Source organism: Ranitomeya imitator, chromosome 6 (genome assembly GCF_032444005.1).
Source record: "Ranitomeya imitator isolate aRanImi1 chromosome 6, aRanImi1.pri, whole genome shotgun sequence".
In the NCBI taxonomy this organism is placed as follows: Eukaryota; Metazoa; Chordata; class Amphibia; order Anura; family Dendrobatidae; genus Ranitomeya; species Ranitomeya imitator.
In genome coordinates, this window is record NC_091287.1 from 128,864,852 (window position 1) to 128,888,229 (window position 23,378).

The 23,378-nt window shown below is 50.0% G+C and overlaps 1 protein-coding gene across 1 annotated transcript in view; it reads left to right on the top strand.

Annotated features, from left to right (window-relative positions):
• TOPBP1 (DNA topoisomerase II binding protein 1) overlaps window positions 1-23,378 on the top strand; it is a 113,149-nt gene that overhangs the window by 86,802 nt on the left and 2,969 nt on the right. The window contains exons 23-27 of the mRNA XM_069730090.1: window positions 2,362-2,467; window positions 2,823-2,986; window positions 12,508-12,648; window positions 12,927-13,016; window positions 20,935-21,096. Of these exons, the coding sequence (XP_069586191.1) occupies window positions 2,362-2,467; window positions 2,823-2,986; window positions 12,508-12,648; window positions 12,927-13,016; window positions 20,935-21,096 (663 nt within the window). The remainder of the gene's footprint in view (window positions 1-2,361; window positions 2,468-2,822; window positions 2,987-12,507; window positions 12,649-12,926; window positions 13,017-20,934; window positions 21,097-23,378) is intronic.

A 23,378-nucleotide genomic window follows, 5' to 3' on the forward strand; every position in this document is an offset into this window, starting at 1 on the left:
CGGCTCCGTCTCCCGGCTCCTCTGCTGTGACAGAGTCCAGTCACAGGCAGAGGAGCCGGAGTGTGTGTTCAAGAAAATGGCGCCGGAGAGCGCGGACTGCGTAGGCGCCGATTCCTGCTGCCGGAATCGGCGCCTGCGCAGTCCGCGCTTTCCGGCGCCATTTTCTTGAAGACACACTCCGGCTCCACTGCAGGTGTGTCTTCAAGAAAATGGCGCCGGAGAGCGCGGACTGCGTAGGCGCCGATTCCTGCTGCCGGAATCGGCGCCTGCGCAGTCCGCGCTTTCCGGCGCCATTTTCTTGAAGACACACCTGCAGTGGAGCCGGACGATAGGTGAGTATGGTATTTTTTTTTTTTTATATATGGCAGCAGCATACGGGGGCATACACACTGGAGCGTCTTATGGGGGGCATATAATACAATAGTGGCGCAGGATGGGAGCAGCACATGACAGAACGGGCGCAGGATGGCAGCAGCACATGACAGAACGGGCGCAGGATGGCAGCAGCGCATGACAGAACGGGCGCAGGATGGCAGCAGCACATGACAGAACGGGCACAGGATGGCAGCAGCACATGACAGAACGGGCGCAGGATGGCAGCAGCAGATGACAGAACGGGCGCAGGATGGCAGCAGCACATGACAGAACGGGCGCAGGATGGCAGCAGCACATGACAGAACGGGCGCAGGATGGCAGCAGGATGGGAGCAGCACATGACAGAACGGGCGCAGGATGGCAGCAGCGCATGACAGAACGGGGGCGCAGGATGGGAGCAGCACATGACAGAACGGGCGCAGGATGGCAGCAGCGCATGACAGAACGGGCGCAGGATGGCAGCAGCGCATGACAGAACGGGCGCAGGATGGCAGCAGCGCATGACAGAACAGGCGCAGGATGGCAGCAGCACATGACAGAACGGGCGCAGGATGGCAGCAGCACATGACAGAACGGGCGCAGGATGGCAGCAGCACATGATGGAGACCATATACCAATATAAATGCTCGCCACCCGGGCGTAGAACGGGTTCAATAGCTAGTATATATATATAATAATAATAATAATTTTTATTTATATAGCGCCAACATATTCCGCAGCGCTTTACAAATTATAGAGGGGACTTGTACAGACAATAGACATTACAGCATAACAGAAATACAGTTCAAAACAGATACCAGGAGGAATGAGGGCCCTGCTCGCAAGCTTACAAACTATGGGGAAAAGGGGAGAAATATATGTATATATGTCAGCTGCAGCCGCCCAGCCCATGGCCGCCCCCCCAGGTCACCCAGACTGTCAGAATATACAGCGATATAGCATGGCACTCACTCAGGTGCCGGTAGCAGCTCCTCCAGTCCGGAATCTGCCTGTGCCTGATTAGTTCAGCACTGCACACAGCCAGGAGAGCAGAGCAGGAGAACTCTCCACCCACAATGTCACGCTGGCTGTGTCCTTAACCCCTATGTGCCTGGCCCTACACTGACTGAGAAGATGCTTGTGCCAGGCAGGGCAAATTGAAAGGTATCATAAATCCAAGAAAAATGCAGTCACAAGTCCCATTATAGAAATATATAAACTTTATTCAACAATAATAACAGGTGCACAATAAAAAGTGGGAAACCCACCCGTGCAATCAACAGCACGCATAAATGGACGGGAAATTATGCACACTAGCCCATATAATAAGTATCATAACCACATTGGTATACAGCATGTATATAAGTAGAGAGAATCACATAACAGCGATCAGATAACGGTGTCAAAGTATATACATACCGGCAGTATAAGATGGGTACACGTGCACATCAAAGACCCGTCCCCCCCCAAACGCGCGTTTCGGCAGATGCCTTTCTCAAGGGTAGAAAGGGTTAAAGCGGCCAGATGGATGTATAACTGCGTGAGTGGGCCCCCCTGTTTTGTCAGGGCCCCGGCACTTGCCCGGGTGCTGACGCCGGCCCTGCCGGGAAAGGTCAGAGTCCCAGCGCCTGGGCACTGCTCTGCCCTGCTCAGGGTAGAGAAGTACCCTGCACAGGAGTGCGACATGTGGATAATGTAAGGACGCATCATCCACACGAAGTAAGAAGAAGGGAGGCATCGGACCAAGACCAGCTGTATATCAGGCCTGAAAGGTGGTGGCTTTATCTCATATTGGTCAAACCTGGTGACGGATTCCCTTCAAGTAATTATGTCTTAAAACAATCTGGTCTGTAACATGAATTGACATCAATTTCCATTCATGGTAAATACAGTGATTAGATTGGCTCTTTTTAATGCTGTCAAGGTATCGTTAATTTTATTACAATGAAAACTTCTGGCATTGATTACAAGAATACAATTATTACCTTTCTGGACTTAACATTACAGAATGATAACGCAGTGGTGGATGATGAAGATAAGGAACGTCGATTCCAGCTTTCGTCCTTAAATCCACAGGAAAGAATTGATTACTCCCTCCTCATAGAGGAGCTAGGTAAATGTTCCGCTATATATTTTACCCTATTTTTACTGCACGGCATGACGTGTGCCTCAGATAATCTAAATGATGGCCTAATAAAATCCTAATAACTAGCAAGAAAATAAAGACCATCTCCCTCATTTGTCTGTCTACAGCATGTGAAAATTAAACCACGGCACTCCCATATTTTGTGCCATAGTAGGATCCGATCCCCTTTAGGTATATAAAGTAAACTTGGCACTTGGATGTGAAAACGGTCGATATTTATTTGTGCAGCCTGCAATTTTCACACCCGAGTGCCAAGTTTACTCTACATAGAGCATGTGAAAAGCCACGTGTCAGCATTTTAACCTGATTTGCTTGCTTGCAGGTGGAATAGTGATAGACAAACAGTGTTTTGACCCAAGCTGTACACACATTATCGTTGGACATCCACTCCGTAATGAGAAGTATCTCGCTTCAATGGCAGCAGGCAAATGGGTCCTCCATCGATCGTACTTGGAGGCCTGTCGAGCAGCAAAGCGTTTTGTTAAGGTTAATAGTAATGTAAAATGAAAACTTAACATGCTTACTGTATATAAAGGATTAGTGAGTCACCACTACTGTAAAGCCTGCTTCAAGATACAGTTGTGGCCAAAAGTATTGACACCCCTGCAATTCTGTCAGATAATACTCAGTTTCTTCCTGAAAATGATTGCAAACACAAATTCTTTTATTATGTTCATTTAATTTAAATGAAAAAACACAAAAAGAATTGTCCTAAAGCCAAATTGGATATAATTCCACACCAAACATAAAAAGGGGGTGGACAAAAGTATTGGCACTGTTCGAAAAATCATGTGATGCTTCTCTAATTTGTATAATTAACAGCACCTGTAACTTACCTGTGGCACCTAACAGGTGTTGGCAATAACAAAATCACACTTGCAGCCAGTTGACATGGATTAAAGTTGACTCAACCTCTGTCCTGTGTCCTTGTGTGTACCACATTGAGCATGGAGAAAAGAAAGAAGACCAAAGAACTGTCTGAGGACTTGAGAAACCAAATTGTGAGGAAGCATGAGCAATCTCAAGGCTACAAGTCCATCTCCAAAGACCTGAATGTTCCAGTGTCTACCGTGCGCAGTGTCATCAAGAAGTTTAAAGCTCATGGCACTGTGGCTAACCTCCCTAGATGTGGACGGAAAAGGAAAATTGACAAGAGATTTCAACGTAAGATTGTGCAGATGTTGGATAAAGAACCTCGACTAACATCCAAACAAGTTCAAGCTGCCCTGCAGTCTGAGGGTACAAGTGTCAACCCGTACTATCCGTCGGCGTCTGAATGAAAAGGGACTGTATGGTAGGAGAGCCAGGAAGACCACACTTCTTACCCCGAGACATAAAAAAGCCAGGCTGGAGTTTGCCAAAACTAACCTGAAAAAGCCTAAAACGTTTTGGAAGAATGTTCTCTGGTCAGATGAGACAAAAGTAGAGCTTTTTGGGCAAAGGCATCAACATAGAGTTTACAGGAGAAAAAAAGAGGCATTCAAAGAAAAGAACACAGTCCCTACAGTCAAACATGGTGGAGGTTCCCTGATGTTTTGGGGTTGCTTTGCTGCCTCTGGCACTGGACTGCTTGACCGTGTGCATGCCATTATGAAGTCTGAAGACTACCAACAAATTTTGCAGAATAATGTAGGGCCCAGTGTGAGAAAGCTGGGTCTCCCTCAGAGATCATGGGTCTTCCAGCAGGACAATGACCCAAAACACCCTTCAAAAAGCACTAGAAAATGGTTTGAGAGAAAGCACTGAAGACTTCTAAGGTGAGCAGCAATGAGTCCAGACCTGAATCCCATAGAACACCTGTGGAGAGATCTAAAAATGGCAGTTTGGAGAAGGCACCCTTCAAATATCAGGGACCTGGAGCAGTTTGCCAAAGAAGAATGGTCTAAAATTCCAGCAGAGCATTGTAAGAAACTCATTGATGGTTACTGGAAGCAGTTGGTCGCAGTTATTTTGGCTAAAGGTTGTGCAACCAAGTATTAGGCTGAGGGTGCCTTTTGTCTGGCCCATTTTTGGAGTTTTGTGTGAACTGATCAATGTTTTGCTTTTTGCTTCATTCTCTTTTGTGTTTTTTCATTTAAGACAAATTAAATGAAGATACTAATACCAAAGAATTTGTGATTGCAATCATTTTCAGGAAGAAACTGAGTAATATCTAGTTTTTGCATTTAGAGGATGTTCTGAGAGGGAATAAAAAAAAATTAACCCCTTCGCAGCAGCCCTTTTTTGTTTTTGCGTTTTTGGTTTTCGCTCCCCTTCTTACCAGAGCCATAACTTTTATTTTTCCTTCATTATGGCCATGTGAGGGCTTTTTTTTTGCAGGACAAGTTGTACTTTTGGACGACACCATTACCATGTTGTGCACTCGAAAACGGGGAAAAAATTGCAAGTGCGCTGAAATTGCAAAAAGTGCAATTCCCCAACAGTTTTTTTTTGTTTTTTTTTAACAATGGTCACCAAACGCTAAAACTGAACTGCCATTATGATTCTCCAGGTCATTACAAGTTTGTAGATTTTGTTTTTTATTTAAATAGTGAAAAAAAAAATCTAAGGCTTGTTGCGGCGACCAAAAAACCCTATTTCTGGCGTTTTGACTTTTTTTTTTTTTTTCTCACTATGCAGTTTGCCAATCTGATTAATTGCCGCTGTCAGAGATTGACAGCGGATTTAACGGGTTAACAGCAGCGGGTGGATCTTGATTCCACCTGTGGCTGTTAGGGGCACATGTCAGCTGTTGAAAACAGCTGACATGTGCTAGGAAAGATATGTGCCCAGCGCTGGAGCCCACATCAAAAAAAGAGACACAACATGCGCAGTACATGTATGGCGCATGTCGTGAATGGGGTTAAATTGGTTGTCCAGGCTTGGGACTTAAGTCTGCAGTCACTCTATGGGACTGCTGACTTGTGAGTTGCAGTGTGCGCTGTTGGGATTCTCCAGGGGCGAGCGAGGCCACGCGTATCTAGTTGGTATGTGACAGCATATATGTAAATGGCATACTTTCGATCACACGTCTGCCCTCTCCCGACACTAGAATCCTAATAGCACGCATAGTGCACACTGTGAGGATTTCCAAGTCTATAGTCACATAGAACCTGAACAACCCCTTTAACGTTTCTAGACAACCCTCATTCCTGCACAATAGCAGGAATCATTCTGCTGCCCATGTACATAAGGATTTGAGCAGTGAGACTGTGTGTGACCATCAGTACTGAGCATATCAGGTGGTCGTTCTGAGAAAGAATGAAAAGCACGGCATAACAAGTGCACAATAGCAGTGTTTACGCACAAAAATCTTTTTTATAAACAGTTCTACATTAAGATGAGTGAACCTACTGCTCCATTACAGAAATGTGCGATTATTTACATGTCCGTAAAATGGATGATTTTTTTTTATCACTGTGCCAGATCCAGTTTTCATCAGTATTTGCTCTGTGGGTCCAGTTTTACCATGTTTGTCATACAGGTCTGACAACAAACTCGGACATGTGAATGAAGCTTAACACTTAGTATTGGGACAACCCCTTTAAAAGAAATATTGAATGGGAAGGAAGGGTTTGCTACTGAGCATGTGGGGCAAGTCGATTTAAGGTTAAATTCTTGTAATGGTTTCTTCTTATTGTGCTCACGGACATTGCTGTATTCTGTCATAAAGCTAATATGCTATATCCATCTTTCTTTATCGCCTCTCATTGGGGGACACAGGAACCATGGGTGTATGCTGCTGCCACTAGGAGGCTGACACTATGCAAATAAAAAAAAATTAGCTCCTCATCTGCAGTGTACACCCCACCGACTGGCATTAAACTCTTCAGTTTAGCTTAGTGTCAGTAGGAGGTGGACACGGGTCTTTCATTAGACCCTTATCTACCTCAATGTGCGTCGTTTCTTTTCAGGCTTTCTTCCAGAGGGATACAGGGTGAGCAGTCACACCTGTAGTCCCACAATACGGACTATGAGTACGGCGTGTACTGCCACCCCGTATCCTCATAGATCCCTCTCCAGGACCAAGATCCTAGCACAGAAGCGTGCTCAGAAGTCCGGTCCTGGCTCCGTCCCCCACCCACTCGCCCACCAGAGCCTGTCGGTTGTGGAGACGAGGACGTCCTTCAGCTCCCTGGACGTCTCATCCCCCTTTTAAGGTTAGTACCGGCGTGGGATTTTTTTTTTGAGGTAAGTATTCCGGCGCCGCGTTTCCCCCCATCCCTTCCTAGAGTTTTCCTGGGGGTCTTACTAGGGGCTCCCTTATCCCGGGTCACTACTTGCTTGGATTCCCGCAGCACGACCTGGGCTTGCAGTTTCTGCAGACCTTCTCTTACGGACGCGGGGCCGTTATAGGCTGCCGCGCCGTTTGCCTACCAGTGTGGGCTCCGCGAATTCTCCTACCAGTCCTTCGGTAGGGGCCACTCTTCTCCCCGCGGCGCACTGCCTCTGCGCTGCGGTTTTCCAGGGTGCACACAGGCGCTGCGGCCCTGTCGGGCCGGCGCACCGCAGTTTTTGCCGGGGGCTCTCTGGCGCTGCCGCCCTGACAGGACGGCGCGCCGCGATTTCCGGGGGCACTCAGGCGCTGCGGCCCTGACAGACCGGCGCGCCGCTTCTTCCTGAGGCGCGCTGCTCTGGCGCCGCAGGGGGCTTCTCGGCAGCAGGGTTTCTCTCTAGCGGCGCAGCCTGGTAGGCTGCTGCGCCGCCTTTCCGGCGCATCTTTCCGGCGCCGCGTTTTCTCCTCAGCCGCCGGCTCCTACTTTAGGCCCCGGCTTCCTCCGGGGCCTACTTCCGGTTTGCGCGCTCCCTCTCTTCCGGTCTGCGGGCGGGCTTTTTTTCCCGCCCGACATATTTGTCCTGCCCACCGGCGCCTCCGTGGCTGGCTCCACCCACTTCCTCCAGGGCTGAGTCACTCTTCTGGTGTGCACTCCGCAGCAGCATCTGCTCAGCCCCGCACGTGTTTTTTTCTGTGAGCTCAGCGATCTGCGCAGAATACGGCCCCTCAGGACAGGAGTCCTCCGCTGACAAGTGGGACATCTTCCAGGACCGGGTCCGTGAGTAGCTGCACTGCAGTCTGACACCCCCCTCTGCCCTCTGTCCCCTAACCAACTGGCATCTTCAGGGTCCCTCAAAATGTCTTCCTCTAAAGGGGGCCGCTCTCGCCCCCCTACTTCTTCTTCATCTACTACCTTAGTCACGTACTTTGCATGTTCGTCCTGTAACAGCAAACTTCCCTCAGGTCAGTCCTCCCCGCTGTGTCAGTCCTGCAGCAACCCGATTGTTCCCACCGCCCAGGATCCCCCGGCTGTTCCGCCCGAGAGTGATCCCCCCATCCCAGGCTGGGCCGCTTCTCTGTCACAATCGGTGGCCGATTTAACACGGGTGTCTCAAACCCTGGTGTCCGCGCTGGATCGGTTACCCCTGCAGACCCCTGCAGTGGCCAGCGGGTCGCAGGAACCGCCGCCCGAGCCCTCCTTGATTAGCCACAAAAGGTCCAGACAGGAACGTCGGTCTGAGTCCTCTTCGCGTTCCATCTCGCCGCACGGCCCTCCCCCGCGGTTGGTGTCGCACCGTTCCTCCTCCCCTGAGTCAGGCGAGGCTTTATCTGATGCGCCCTCAGAGGAGATGTCGGAGTTGGATCCTAGCCAAATCGCCACCATGAGTGAGTCGGTCCAGAACCTCATTCGGGCTATAAACCAAACCTGTGGCATTAAGGATCCCTCTACGGAACCCGCAGATCAGGCGGTTTCGTTTAGACGGGCCAAACCACCTTCAAGATTTTTTGCCCCTCATCCTGAATTCGAGGAAATCCTGGCCAGAGAGAGAGAGAATCCGACCAGACGTTTTCAGAGGGGAAAACGCCTGGGGGTGTTATATCCTTTTTCACCAGATCTTACCGCCAATTGGACGGTCTCTCCCTCGGTGGATCCACCTGTGTCCAGGCTGTCCACCAACACGGTGCTCCCACTGTCCGGCGGAGCGTCTCTGAAGGATTCTAACGACAGAGTTATAGAATCCTTCGCAAAATCTGCCTTCGAAGCGGCTTCAGCAGCGCTATGCCCGGCCTTTGCTTCCATTTGGGCCTCAAAATCCATCTCAAAATGGGCCAAGGATCTGCGGCGAGGTATCCTGGACGGGGCTCCTCCAGCGCAATTAGCGGAACTTGCCAACCAGATTTCCCACGCTGGTGAATACCTGGTTTCCGCCTCCCTGGATGTCGCCTCTTGTGCGGCTCAGGCTTCCAGCAATGCCGTTGCCATCCGCCGGACCGTTTGGCTCAAGGCCTGGCAGGCGGACTTGTCCTCCAAAAAGTCCCTCACTAGTCTGCCCTTCCAGGGCTCTCGTCTCTTTGGTTCCCAGCTGGACCAGATCATTAAGGACGCCACTGGGGGCACAAGTTCCCTTCTCCCCCAGGCTAAACCTCGTCGCCCTCCTCCTAGACGGCAGTTTCGCTCGTTCCGGCCTTTTCGTCTCTTCGCTGCGTCAAACTCCTTTTCCCAGCAGCAACAGAGGCCACAGGCACGTCAAGAGAAGAAGGCGGTGTCCTTCAGGCCCACTCCGTCCTGGCGTCCTCGCTATTCCCAGGGTAGATCGTCCAGGACTGGAAGATCCACTTCCGCATGACTCTCGGCAAGACTCCAGCCCAACTCCCAGGTTGGGGGGCCGTCTTCTCCGTTTCAGGGACGTCTGGATTTCCGCAGTAGAGGATGCATGGGTCAGGGAAGTTGTGTCTTCGGGATACAAAATAGAGTTCGCCTCCCGACCCAGAGATCGTTTCTTCCAATCTCGTCCTCCAAAAGATCCCGCTTTGGTTCCGGGCTTCTTCGCAGCCATCGCTTCTCTGCTCAAATCCGGGGTAATCGTTCCCGTCCCAGAAAAGGAACGGTACACGGGTTTCTACTCGAACCTCTTTGTGGTACCGAAAAAAGACGGCAAGGTTCGTCCCATTCTGGACCTCAAATTGTTGAACAGGAGGGTTCGCCTGAGACACTTCAGGATGGAATCCCTTCGTTCAGTAATTGCTTCCATGGAGGCTCAGGAATTTCTATGCTCTATAGATATCCAGGACGCCTACCTACATGTTCCAATATTTCCCGGACATCACCGTTTCCTGCGCTTCGCAGTGCAACAAGATCATTTTCAGTTCGTCGCCCTGCCGTTCGGTCTCGCAACCGCGCCAAGGGTGTTCACGAAAATCATGGCGGCGCTGATGGCCATTTTGAGAGTCAGAGGCTTGGTTCTGTTTCCATACCTCGACGACATCCTCATCAAGGCTCCGTCCTTTGCTCAGGCCCACGAAAGCTTGTCCATTGTTCTCGACACCTTATCCCGTTTCGGATGGCTGGTCAACCGGAAGAAGTCCTGCCTTATTCCTTCTCAGCGCATCATCTTTCTGGGCATGCTCTTCGACACTCGTCAGTCCAGAGTCTTCCTTCCCAAGGACAAGAGATCCACCCTTTGTCGGGACATTCTCTTGCTCCAGGGTCCTCGGCCTCCCTCCCTCCGATCGGCCATGAAGGTTCTGGGGAGGATGGTAGCTACCTTGGAAGCGATTCCCTTCGCCCAATTCCATTCTCGACCCCTTCAGCAAGCCATTCTGTCTCAGTGGGACAGGTCGGTCTTCTCCCTGGATCGGCCGATCAGACTCTCCTTTCGGGTCAAGCGGTCTCTCAACTGGTGGCTGACATCTCCTCTCATCTCCCAGGGCAGGTCCTTCCTTCCGGTTCACTGGCAGGTGGTGACAACGGATGCCAGCCTGATCGGCTGGGGTGCGGTTTTTCGCCACCTGACGGTTCAGGGCCGTTGGTCGCTGCAGGAGTCCGCGCTGCCGATCAACGTCCTCGAAATTCGGGCCATCTTTCTGTCCCTCCGCCATTGGGAAAGGATTCTCAGGGGCCTTCCAGTCCGGATCCAGACGGACAATGCCACGGCTGTGGCATATGTCAACCATCAGGGGGGGACTCGGAGCTCCTTGGCCCTTGCCGAGGTGTCCAAGATCCTCCTTTGGGCAGAGGCAACGGTTCCGGTGATATCCGCGGTGCATATCCCCGGCGTAGAAAACTGGGCCGCCGACTTCCTCAGCCGCGAGGGTCTCGCGGCGGGGGAATGGTCCCTGCATCCGGAGGTCTTCCATCAGATTTGTCTTCGATGGGGAACTCCGGATGTGGATCTCACGGCGTCTCGGATCAACAGGAAGGTTCCACAATTCGTCTCCAGGTCACGCGATCCTCTCGCAGTGGGCGTCGATGCTCTGGCCATTCCTTGGTCACAGTTCGAGATGCCCTATCTGTTCCCACCCCTTCCATTACTTCCCAAGCTGTTGAAGAAGATCAAAGCGGAAGGGGTGCCGGTCATCCTGATCGCCCCGGATTGGCCCAGGAGAGCTTGGTTCGCGGAGCTCGTCAACCTTCTCGCGGACGCTCCCTGGTGCCTTCCAGACAGGCCCGATCTGCTGTCCCAGGGTCCGATCTGCCACCCGAATTCTCGGTCGCTCAGTTTAACGGCGTGGCTGTTGAGACCGCGGTTCTAAGAGCGTCCGGCCTTTCGGACCGGGTCATTCACACCATGATTCAGGCTCGGAAGCCTTCGTCTTCCAGGATCTACTACCGCACCTGGAAGGCCTACTTCCGTTGGTGCGAGTCCAACCGCGTGCCGCCTATGGTTTTTTCCCTGCCTTCTCTTTTGGCCTTCCTTCAGGCAGGACTGGATTCGGGCCTGGCTCTTAGTTCCCTGAAGGGTCAGGTCTCTGCGCTTTCCATCCTCTTTCAGAAGACCTTGGCCTCTCGGCCACAGGTTAAGACCTTCTTTCAGGGGGTAGCCCACGCCGTCCCGCCGTACAGGGCCCCTGTGGAGGCATGGGACCTAAACCTGGTACTGGACGTTTTGAAGGTTTCTCCCTTTGAACCTCTTAGGGAGATTCCTCTATCAGTTTTATCTTGGAAGGTGGCCTTTCTTGTGGCCATCACGTCCATTCGCCGCGTTTCCGAGCTGGCGGCACTGTCTTGCCGCCCTCCGTTTTTGGTCATTCACCAGGACAAGGTGGTCTTCCGACCTCCACCTTCTTTTCTTCCTAAGGTGGTTTCCACCTTCCACCTCAACGAGGACATCGTTCTACCTTCCTTTTGTCCAGCTCCGACTCATCCTCTGGAGCGATCGTTGAACAAGCTGGACCTAGTCAGGGCAGTGAGGATTTATCTGGATAGAACATCCTCTTTCCGGAAGTCGGATTCATTTTTCGTCATTCCGGATGGCACGCGCAGAGGCCAGCCGGCTTCTAAAGCGACTATTGCTCGCTGGATCAGAACGGCAATTTTGGAGGCTTACCGGGTCAAGAACAGAGTGCCCCCTCCTGGGATTAAGGCTCACTCTACCCGGGCAGTCGGCGCCTCCTGGGCGGTGCACCACAGGGCTTCCGCCCTACAGCTTTGCAAAGCGGCAACTTGGTCTTCCATCCACACGTTCGCCAAATTTTACAAGGTCCATACCTACGCATCGGCGGACGCCAGCCTAGGCAGAAGGATCCTGCAGGCGGCAGTGGTGAGTCCTCTGACCTGATGGAAGTCTGTTTTCCCGCCCTTGGGACTGCTTTGGGACGTCCCATGGTTCCTGTGTCCCCCAATGAGAGGCGATAAAGAAAACAGGATTTTTGGTTGCTTACCGTAAAATCTGTTTCTTGAAGCCTCCATTGGGGGACACAGCACCCTCCCAATGTTTTTGTTATATGTTCTCTGACTGTTCTCACGTTTACAGTTCTCAGGTTTGTGGTTATGGTTTTTCAACCTTGTTCTTTCTCCTACTGCTTTCTCACTAACTGAAGAGTTTAATGCCAGTCGGTGGGGTGTACACTGCAGAGGAGGAGCTAATTTTTTTTTATTTGCATAGTGTCAGCCTCCTAGTGGCAGCAGCATACACCCATGGTTCCTGTGTCCCCCAATGGAGGCTTCAAGAAACAGATTTTACGGTAAGCAACCAAAAATCCTGTTTTTCTTTCATTATTGGTGACTGTGAATGGATCTTTGTTCTCACAGGAAGATGATTATGAATGGGGAAGCACAGCCATATTGAATGCTGTTAGCGGCATTAATCCCCAACAACGTATGCTGGCTGAGGCAGCGATGAGGTGGAGGCGGAAGCTGCAGAGGATAAATCAAGATATTAACAGTGCAGAGGCGAGTTTATCCATATTCTGGGAATGGTTAACTAAAATGTATAGTTTCTTGTTGAGTGGTAATTGTAAGTGCTCTGGCATCACTAGCAGCTATATAAGCAATATATTCCACTGTCTCTTCCTATAAAGTTCAGAATGAATAACCTTTTTTGCAGTGAGCTCATTCAAGAGCTTTTTGAGTCTTAGTGGAGTTCTCAAGGTTCACATATTGAATTACAGTAGAATTTCAAATTGCACTTCAGCACTTCTTATTGTATTAAAATTTTTAACCCTTTTCAGGGAGCTTTCAGTGGATGGAGAGTTATACTAAATGTTGACCAAGCAAAAGAAGCTGGATTTAAACGTCTTCTACAGTCTGGAGGAGCAAAGGTGTGTCTCCTTATACAGTCTTGTTTCTTTTTAATAAGTTCCCCTCTAAATACAATGTACAAGTCCCAGTGGTAAAGGCACTCAAGAAACCTTGCCATTTAGTTCAAATTTTAAAAATTTAATATGAAAAATAAAAATGTTAATGTTTGTGTATATAATATTTAGTTTCTCCGGGCTGTGGCTTCGGAGTCAGTATAAAATGCACTGACTCTGACTCCTAAAATATATAATCAATTGGGTTCAGTAGTGCACTGCAGGATGTGCCGTAAATGTTTTCATAAGAGTTTGGGAAAGTTATGAAATGTCCTATAAATGTCTGTTCTGTTCCTGATCTAAGGATCTCCGCTTTTAGTTGAAACAAATCTGTTCTGCACTTTATGAACATGCTCAGTGGTGACTAGGGCTGTGGAATCAGAGGTTTGGCTTACCCAATTCACAGCCCTGATAGATATCTTTCTAATTGCACAATGTAATGGTTGGAAATCAAAATACTCGTATAGCCCTAACTTGGGTTGCAATGTTCTTACTAGAAATAGTCTTGTTCTTGCTCTGTTCCAATTTTTTTTTTTTTTTTATTCTCAGTAGAATCTTTTTAGCAGTAAGCAGACTAGTGACTCCAATATATGTTTATTTAACCCCTTTCAGACATCGGGCGTAATAGTATGCCGATGTGTGACTCCCTCCCTCAGTGCCGGATCCCACATCTTATCTGGCAAATGTCAGCTGTTTTGAACAGCAGACATGTGCCTCTTACAGCAGCAGGTGGAATCGCGATCTACCCGCGGCTGTTTACCAATCGGATTAATTGCCGATGTCAGAGATTGACAACGGATTTAACGGGCTAACAGCTGCGGGTATATCGCGATCTACCCGTGGCTGTTAGCCCGTTAAATCCGTTGTCAATCTCTGACATCGGAAATTAATCCGATTGGTAAACGGCGTAGTGAAAAAAAAACTTTAACGCGCACTTACGGCAAGCGCGCCGGAACTCCTGCCCATCGGTGACCCCGTCACGTGATCGCGTATCACTAATGGGACGGTATGAAAACCAGAGGTCTCAAGCAGACCTCTATGGTTGTCAATGCCAGATTGCTATGAGTGCCACCCGGTGGTTGGCACTCATAGCAAGTGAGCTTTCTCTATCGCCTCTCATTGGAGGACACAGGAACCATGGGGTGTATGCTGCTGCCACTAGGAGGCTGACACTATGCACAAAAAAAGTTAGCTCCTCCTCTGCAGTGTACACCCCACCGACTGGCATTATACACTTCAGGTTAGCTTAGTGTCAGTAGGAGGTGGACACGGTTCTTTCATTAGACCCTTATCTACTTCAATGTGCGTCGTTTTCTTTCAGGTTTTCCGGAGGGATACAGGGTGAACAGTCACACCTGTAGTCCCACAATACAGACTAGGAGTACGGCGTGTACTGCCACCCCATATCCTCATAGATCCCACTGCAGGACCATGACCCTAGTACACAAGCGTGCTCAGAAGTCCGGTCCTGGCTCCGTCCCCCACCCACTCGCCCACCATAGCCTGTCGGTTGCGGAGACGAGGACGTCCATCAGCTCCCTGGACTTCTCATTCCTCTTCAGGTTAGTATTGGCGTGGGAGGTTTGAGGTGAGTATTTCCCCATTCCCATTCAAGATCTTTCAAGGGGGGTCTTGCTAAGGGGCTCCCAGCATACCTGGTCGTAGCATACACAGCAACTTCTCCAGATTGCAGCAGCACGGCCCTGGATTGCTGTATTGCGCGGCGGCCTTTGCAGGCAGCCGAGTTTCTTCCTTCTCATGTGGCAGCTGCGGCCCCTCTGCCTTCTATTCCAGCGCCGGGCCTTTACAGGCTGCCGCGCAGCTTCCTACCCGGCGGTCGCACTGCCCCGGCACACCTTTTCCAGTGAGACAGCCCTGGCAGGATGTTGTGCCGCTTCTTCCTGCGGCGCGCCGCGGTTTTAATGGGGCCTCGCTACCTTACCCAGCGCGGCAGCCCTAACAGGCTGCCGTGCCGCTTCTCCCTGCGGCGCACTGCTCTGGCACCGCGGGTTTCACAGCGGCCGCTCTGTCCTCTCTAGTGTGACAGCCTTGGCAGGCTGCCGCGCCGTTTTTTCTCACTGCGGCGCACTGCTCCAGCGCTGCAGCTCTTTCTTTCGGCGGTCGCCGGCCTCTAATTTAGGCCCCGGCTTCTGCCCGAGCCTATTTCCGGTGCCGCGCTCCGCCCACTTCTGCTTCATCGGGCGGGAGAATCTCTGTCCTGCACTTTCTGCCCACCGGCGCCATCTTGGTGCTACTGGGCGCACAGCTGTCTCCGCCCCCTTCCTCAACGCTGCTGCTTGGCGCCACACATCGTGCTCCGTCCCTTCCAGAGCGCGCATTCCTGCGCCCTTTCAGCGGTCACCATCTGCAGTTCAGATTGCAGCAGGAGCTCAACTTCTCTCCAGAGGTCCACCTCGCAAGCCAGACGGCTTCCTCCAACCTGGAATCCGATTTTTCGTCTGCCGTGAGGAGCTCTGCACTGCAGACTGACACTCCCCTCTGCCCCCTGTCCCCTAACCCTCTGGCATTTTCTTCAGGCACTCTTCAAAATGTCTACCTCTAAGGGAAGCCGCTCTCGTCCTCCTACTTCTTCCTCCGCTTCCTCTGCCTTAATCAAATACTTTGCATGTTCGTCCTGTAACTGCAAACTTCCCTCAGGTCAGTCCTCCCCACTCTGTCAGACCTGCAGCAACCCAATTGTTCCCACCGCCCAGGATCCCTTGGCTGCTCCGCTTGAGAGTGATACCCCCACCCCTAGCTGGGCCTCCTCTCTGTCACAATCAGTAGCGGATCTAACTCGGGTGTCTCTAACTCCGGGTGTCCGTGCTGGATCGATTACCCCTGCAGACCCCCGCAATAGCCAGCGGGTCGCAGGAACCTCCATCGGAGCCCTCCATTATAAGCCGCAAAAAGTCCAGACAGGAACGCCGATCTGAGTCCTCTTCTCGCTCCATCTCGCCACACGGTCCTTCTCTGCGGTCGACTTCCCCCCGGTCCTCCTCCCCTGAGTCAGGCGAGGCGTTCTCTGATGCGCCCTCGGAGGATATTTCGGAGCTCGATTCTAACCAAATCGCTACCATGAGGGATATGGTTCAGAATCTCATTGGAGCGATAAATCAGACCTGTGGCATCAAGGATACCTCTACGGAACCCGCAGATCAGGCAGTTTCATTTAGACGGGCCAAACCACCTTCCAAGTTTTTCGCTCCTCACCCTGAATTCGAGGAGATCATAACCAGAGAAAGAGAGAATCCGACCAGACGCTTTCAGAGAGGAAAGCGACTTGGCGTTTTATATCCCTTTTCTCCGGGCTCACCGCTAATTGGACTGCTTCTCCTTCAGTGGATCCTCCAGTTTCCAGGCTGTCCACCAACACAGTCCTTCCACTGTCCGGCGGAGCATCTCTGAAGGATTCTAACGATAGAATCCTTCGCTAAGTTAGCCTTTGAAGCTGCTGCAGCTACTCTATGCCTGGCTTTTGCTTCCACTTGGGTTTCAAAATCCATATCCAAATGGGCCAAACAACTTCGTCGGGGCATCTTGGATGGAGCTCCAAGCGGACAGCTGGCGGAGCTTGCCAACCAGATCTCTCACGCGAGTGAATACCTGGTCTCTGCCTCCATGGACGCCGCGTCTTGTGCGGCTCAGGTGTCCAGCAGTGCTGTTGCCATCTGCCGGACCGTTTGGCTCATGGCCTGGCAGGTGGATTTGTCTTCTAAAAAGTCCCTTACCAGCCTGCCCTTTCAAGGTTCACGTCTCTTTGGTTCTAAGCTGGACCAAATCATTAAGGATGCCACTGGGGGCACAAGTTCACTTCTTCCCCAGTCCAAACCTCGTCGCCCTCCTCCTAGACGGCAATTTCGGTCCTTTCGGCCCTTTTGTCACTTCGCGGTGTCAAACTAATTTTCCCAGCAGCAACAGAGGCAACAGGCACGTCAAGAGAAGAAGACGGTATCCTTTAGACCCACTCCTTCCTGGCGTCCTCGCTGCTCCCAGAGTAGATCCTCCAGGTCCAGGACTGGAACATCCACCTCGGCATGACTCTCGGCAAGACCCAAGCCCACCTCCCAGATTGGGCGGCCGTCTTTTCTTCTTCAGGGACGTCTGGATCTCCTCAGTAGAGGACGCATGGGTCAGGGAAGTTGTATCCTGGGGATACAAGATAGAGTTTGATTCACGACCCTGGGATCGTTTCTTCGAATCCCGACCTCCAAGAGATCCCACTCTAGTTCCGGGTTTCTTCACACCCATTCTATTCAAACCTTCTTGTGGTACCGAAAAAAGATGGCAAGGTTCGCCCCATTCTGGACCTCAAATTGCTGCACAGGAGAGTTCGTCTGAGACACTTCAGGATGGAATCCCTTCGTTTAGTAATTGCTTACATGGAGGCTCAAGAATTTCTGTGTTCCATAGATATTCAGGACGCCTACCTCCATGTCCCGATATTCCCCGGACATCACCGATTCCTGCGCTTTGCGGTGCTCCAGGAACATTTTCAGTTTGTCGCCCTGCCGTTCGGTCTTGCAACCGCCCCAAGAGTTTTCACGAAGATCATGGCGGCGCTGATGGCCATCTTGAGGGTCAGAGGCCAGGTTCTGTTTCCATACCTCGAAGACATCCTCATCAAGGCTCCGTCCTTTTCTCAGGCTCACGAAAGTCTGTCCATCGTTCTCGACACCCTAGCCCGTTTCGGGTGGCTGGTCAACCGGAAGAAGTCCTGCCTTATTCCCTCTCAGCGCATCATCTTTCTGGGCATGCTTTTCGACACTCGTCAGACCAAGGTCTTCCTTCCCAAAGACAAGAGATCCACTCTTTGTCGGGACATACGCTTGCTCCAGGGTCCTCGGCCTCCCTCCCTCCGATCAGCCATGAAGGTTCTGGGGAGGATGGTAGCAACATTAGAAGCGATTCACTTCGCCCAATTTCATTTGCGACCCCTTCAGCAAGCCATTCTGTCACAGTGGGACAGGTCTGTCTTCAACCTGGATCGTCCGATCCAACTCTCTTCTCGGGTCAAACGGTCTCTCAACTGGTGGCTGACGTCACCTCTCATCTCCCAGGGCAGTTCCTTCCTTCCAGTTCACTGGCAAGTGGTGACGACGGACGCCAGCCTGCTCGGCTGGGGTGTGGTTTTTCACCACCTGACTGTTCAGGGCTGTTGGTCGGTGCAGGAGTCATCTCTGCCAATCAATATCCTCGAGATTTGGGCCATCTTTCTGTCCCTCCGCCACTGGGAAAGGATTCTCAGGGGCCTACCAATCCGGATCCAGACGGACAACGCCATGGCTGTGGCATATGTCAACCATCGGGGGGGGGGGGACTCTGAGCTCCTTGGCCCGGTGATATCCGCGGTGCATAACCCCGGCGTAGACAATTGGGCCGCCGACTTTCTCAGCCGCGAGAGTCTCGCAGCAGGGGAATGGTCCTTGCATCAGGAGGTCTTCCATCAGATTTGTCTTCGATGGGGGACTCCGGACGTGGACCTCACGGCGTCTCGAATGAACAGTTCGTCTCCAGGTCTCGCGACCCTCTTGCAGTGGGCGTCGACGCTCTGGCCATTCCTTGGTCACAGTTCGCGCTACCCTACCTGTTGCCACCCCTTCCATTACTTCCCAAACTGTTGAAAAAGATCAAAGCAGAAGGGGTGCCAGTCATTCTGATCGCCCCGGATTGGCCCAGGAGAGCTTGGTTCGTGGAGCTCGTCAACCTTCTCGCGGACGCTCCCTGGCGCCTTCCAGACAGGCCCGATCTGCTGTCGCAGGGTCCGATCTGCCACCCGAATTCTCGGTCGCTCAGTTTAACGGCGTGGCTGTTGAGACCCCAGTTCTGAGAGCGTCTGGCCTTTCGGACCGGGTGATTCTCACCATGATCCAGGCTCGGAAGCCTTCGTCTTCCAGGATCTACTATTGTACCTGGAAGGCTTACTTCCGTTGGTGCGAGTCCAACCGCATTTCACCTATGTCCTTTTCCCTACCTTCCATCTTGGCCTTCCTTCAGGCAGGACTGGATTCGGGCCTTGCTCTAAGTTCCCTAAAGGGCCAGGTTTCTGCGCTTTCCATCCTTTTCCAGAAGACTTAAGCTTCTCGGCCTCAGGTTAAGACCTTCCTTCAAGAAGCAGCCCATGCTGTCCCTCCGTATAGGGCCCTGGTGTATTTATGGGATTTAAATCTTGTACTGGACGTTCTGAGGGTTTCCCCCTTTGAGCCTCTCGGGGAGATTCCCCTGTCAGTTCTATCTTGGAAGGTGGCCTTTCTTGTTGCCATCACGTCTATCCGCCGTGTTTCCGAGTTGGCGGCCCTGTCTTAGGCCTCTTTCACACTTCAGTTGCTTGGTGTCTGTCTAAAACCGCCATTTTCCTCAAATAACGGATCCGTCAATTTTTTTTTGACGGATCCGTTATTTTCCCATAGACTTGCATTAGCGACGGATTGTGACGGATGGTCGTCCGTTCCATCTGCCATGCGACGGATCCGTCGAAATTTGGCGGACGTTTTCTGAAAATAGACGGACATTGAAACGTTTTTTTTGTCAACGCCGAAATGGCGGATCGCGACGGATCCGTCGCGTCCGCCATTCCATAGAATGGCCTCCTATGGGCGACGGATCCGCCGCTACCGTTTTTTTGGCTGATCCGTCGCCCCAATCCGTTTTTTCAATTGCGCATGCTCCAAAAAGTAGATACTTTTCCCAGACAACCCCCAAGTAACGGATCCGTCAAAAAAACGGATCCGTTAGAACCGTTTTCTCAACAATTGTGACGGATCCGTCAATCCATCACTATGTCGGTAGTGACTGACGCCAAACAACTGAAGTGTGAAAGAGGCCTTACCGGCCTCCGTTCTTGGTCATTCACCAGGACAAGGTGGTCCTCAGGCCTCCGCCTTCCTTCCTAAGGTGGTTTCCACCTTCCACCTCAACGAGGACATCGTTCTACCTTCCTTTTGCCCAGCTCCGGCTCATCCTGTGGAGAGATCGTTGAACAAGCTGAACCTCGTCAGGGCAGTGAGGATCTACCTGGGTAGAACGACCACTTTCCGGAAGACGGATTCTTTTTTTCGTCATTCCTGATGGCACGCGCAGAGGCCAACCGGCTTCTAAGGCAACTATTGCTCGCTGGATCAGAACTGAAATTCTGGATGCTTACCGGGTCAAGAACAGAGTCCTCCTGGGATCAAGGCCCACTCTACCCGGGCAGTCGGCGCCTCCTGGGCGGTGCACCACAGGGCTTCCGCCCTACAGCTTTGCAAAGCGGCAACTTGGTCTTACATCCACATGTTCGCCAAATTTTACAAGGTCCATACCTACGCTTCGGCGGACGCCAGCCTAGGCAGAAGGATCTTGCAGGCGGCAGTGGTGAGTCCTCTGACCTGATGGAAGTCTGTTTTTCCCGCCCTAGGGACTGCTTTGGGACATCCCATGGTTCCGGTGTCCCCCAATGGGAGGCGATAAAGAAAACAGGATTTTTGGTTGCTTACCGTAAAATCTGTTTCTTGGAGCCTCCATTGGGGGACACGGCACCCTCCCAATGTTTCTCAGTTTCTGTTGTTTTATGTTCTATGGCTGTTCTCACATTTACAGTTCTCAAGTTTGTGGTTATGGTTTTTCAACCTTGTTCTTTTCTCCTACTGCTTTCTCACTAACTGAAGAGTATAATGCCAGTCGGTGGGGTGTACACTGCTGAGGAGCTAACTTTTTTATTTGCAGTGTCAGCCTCCTAGTGGCAGCAGCATACACCCCATGGTTCCTGTGTCCCCCAATAGAGGCTCCAAGAAACAGATTTTACGGTAAGCAACCAAAAATCCTGTTTTTTATTTTTTTCACACATTTTGTTTTTGTTTTTTGTAGTCTTTTAAAAATATTTAATCTCCTTCTGTTGTATTTCTAGGTATTTGCTGGCTATTCTCCCTCTTTGTTTAAGGAAGCAACTCACTTGTTTGCAGATTTTAGTAAGCTGAAACCTGAAGATGCTAAGGTCAATATATCAGAAGCTGCCGTACAAGGGGTGAACTGTTTAAAGCCGGAGTATATTGCAGATTACCTAATGAAGGTTTGTTGACTCTGTAACTCCTAATTCAGAATTTGTTGGAACTGTGTACTATGGTGTTCCTCAAGTATTCCTCCTGAGAGGGTTTTATAAAAAAAAAAAAAGTGAGTGTGTGTATATTATATTTTATTATTGTGCATTGGCACACTGCGATTAATGAATATATGATTTTCACTGTTGCTATGCATGTAAAAAATGTAAATTACTTGGTTAAAAAATTTTTTTTTTTAAATCCAGAAATGAAAGCAAAAACCATCCAACTACATCAATGTGTACCTTTTTAGGTGCCCCATGCCCTCCAACACAGCAGCATTCACATTTGTGTTCCTAAATTCCCTGCCTAATCAGCCCCGTATAATGTTATTCACTTACTTTTTTTTTTTTTCTTAAACATGGAATATACTCTCCACTTTTTCTATGCTAAAAAGGCCTTTGACTAGTTGATGGGATGTTAGTTTCCCCAGACTAGTTGTCCCATTTGGCATGTTATCTTGCCCTTGTGGGCTTTATAACATGATATGCAAGAGCCGGCGTCATCACCAGCTCCTAGCTTCAGAGGCTCAATGACGCAGCCAAATAGAGCCATGCGCATGTATGAGATTTGCAGGGAGCTGGCGATCACCACCACTCTCTTTTGGCAGATTAACCTCCTAAATGCTCCAAGTGATATAGATTGCAGCATTTAGAAGCCAGAGGGACAGACTCTTTCTGCCCTCATGGGTGAGGGTGGGTCGGGTGCCCCCTTGACTTCTTCGCAGGGGCCTATCGTTTTCAAAGTGAGCCGATGTTTTCATGACTACATCCAGGTCACCAGACTCTAACAAGTTAATTAGATCATGCCCAGTGCATGAGCTAGCTAACTTGTGTCTGTGCAACACTGGCTGGTACACAAAGCAATGCAATGCTTTATTGCTGCAATGAGAGTGGTGAAAGTTCCATTGTGGGACTAAGTAAAAAAGTGGAAAAACATTTTTGTTAAAATTCAGATAAAAGATAAATATATTGTACCCAAAAATATTTTTCTGAAAGAAAATAAACTAAAAAGGTATATTTGGTATCCCTGCATCTAGAATGACCCGCCCTATATAAATGTCACACTAGTTAACCCCTTCAGTCAACACCATAAAAAAAGGCAAAAAAAAAACCAATTCATTATCATACGCTGGACAAAAAGTGGAATAAACAGCAATCAAAAAGACGAATGTTAATAAAAATTGTATCACTAAAAATGTCATCTTGTCCACAAAAAACAAGCTGCCATACAGCTGTCATCGGAAAAAGTTATAGATCTCACAATACAGTGATGCAAAAAAAAATTTCCATAAAAAGTTGTGTAAAAGTGCCAAAACAAATAAAAAAAGATATAAATGTGGTATCACTTTAATAGTACTGACCCGAAAAATAAAGCTGCCTTATCAATTTTACCACACTCGGTACGGCATTAAAAACAAAATCCTGAATTGCTGTTTTTTGTTTATTCTGCCTCCCAAAATCGGAATAGAACGCAATCAAAAATGGTATGTTCCCAGAAATGGTACCAATAAAAAATTCAACTCGTCCCGCAAAAAAGCAAACTCTTGCATGCCTCTGTCAGCAGAAATATGGAAAAATTATAGTTCTCAAATTATGGCTATGGCAAAAAAATTGTTTTTTGGGGGAAAAAAGTATGTCTTAGTATGTGACAGCAGCCAAACATAAAAAGATATAAATCTGGTATCGCTGTAATGGCACCAACCCAAAGAATGTAGTCTAATCAAAGCACGCGATGAGCTGCGTAAAAAAAATAAATGAAACCAATTCTTTTTGTTCATTCTGCCTCCCAAAGATCGCAGTAAGGCTCAGCTCACATTTGTCCTGCACTCTACGCTGAGCGCTTCCATCGGGGTTTCAGTGTAAATCTCTGAAATACATGATTCAGATGGAGCCACCAGCGGAAGATTTCCCAATAATGAGGCAGATGGAGGCACTGTGGACACAGTCTGACTTGTGATCCGCCAATGACCTTTTTGTACGTGCATAAGTGCCATGCACCACAGTTTTGTGCACTTCTGATAAGGACACTGCTGAATGGAGGCCAGATGGAGTCCAGAGTAACTCTGCTGCCTCACTATAGTGAATGAATCCTTCTGGGATTTCATTTGAATCACGTCGCTCAGATTTAGAGGCAAACCCTGATATAAATGAGATCCCAAATGTAATGTAATATGTTCCTAACAAACGCTTCAAATTCACAAAACCAACAAGTCCCACTCAAATCAGTCATCTGTCAATGGAAATAAAAGTGG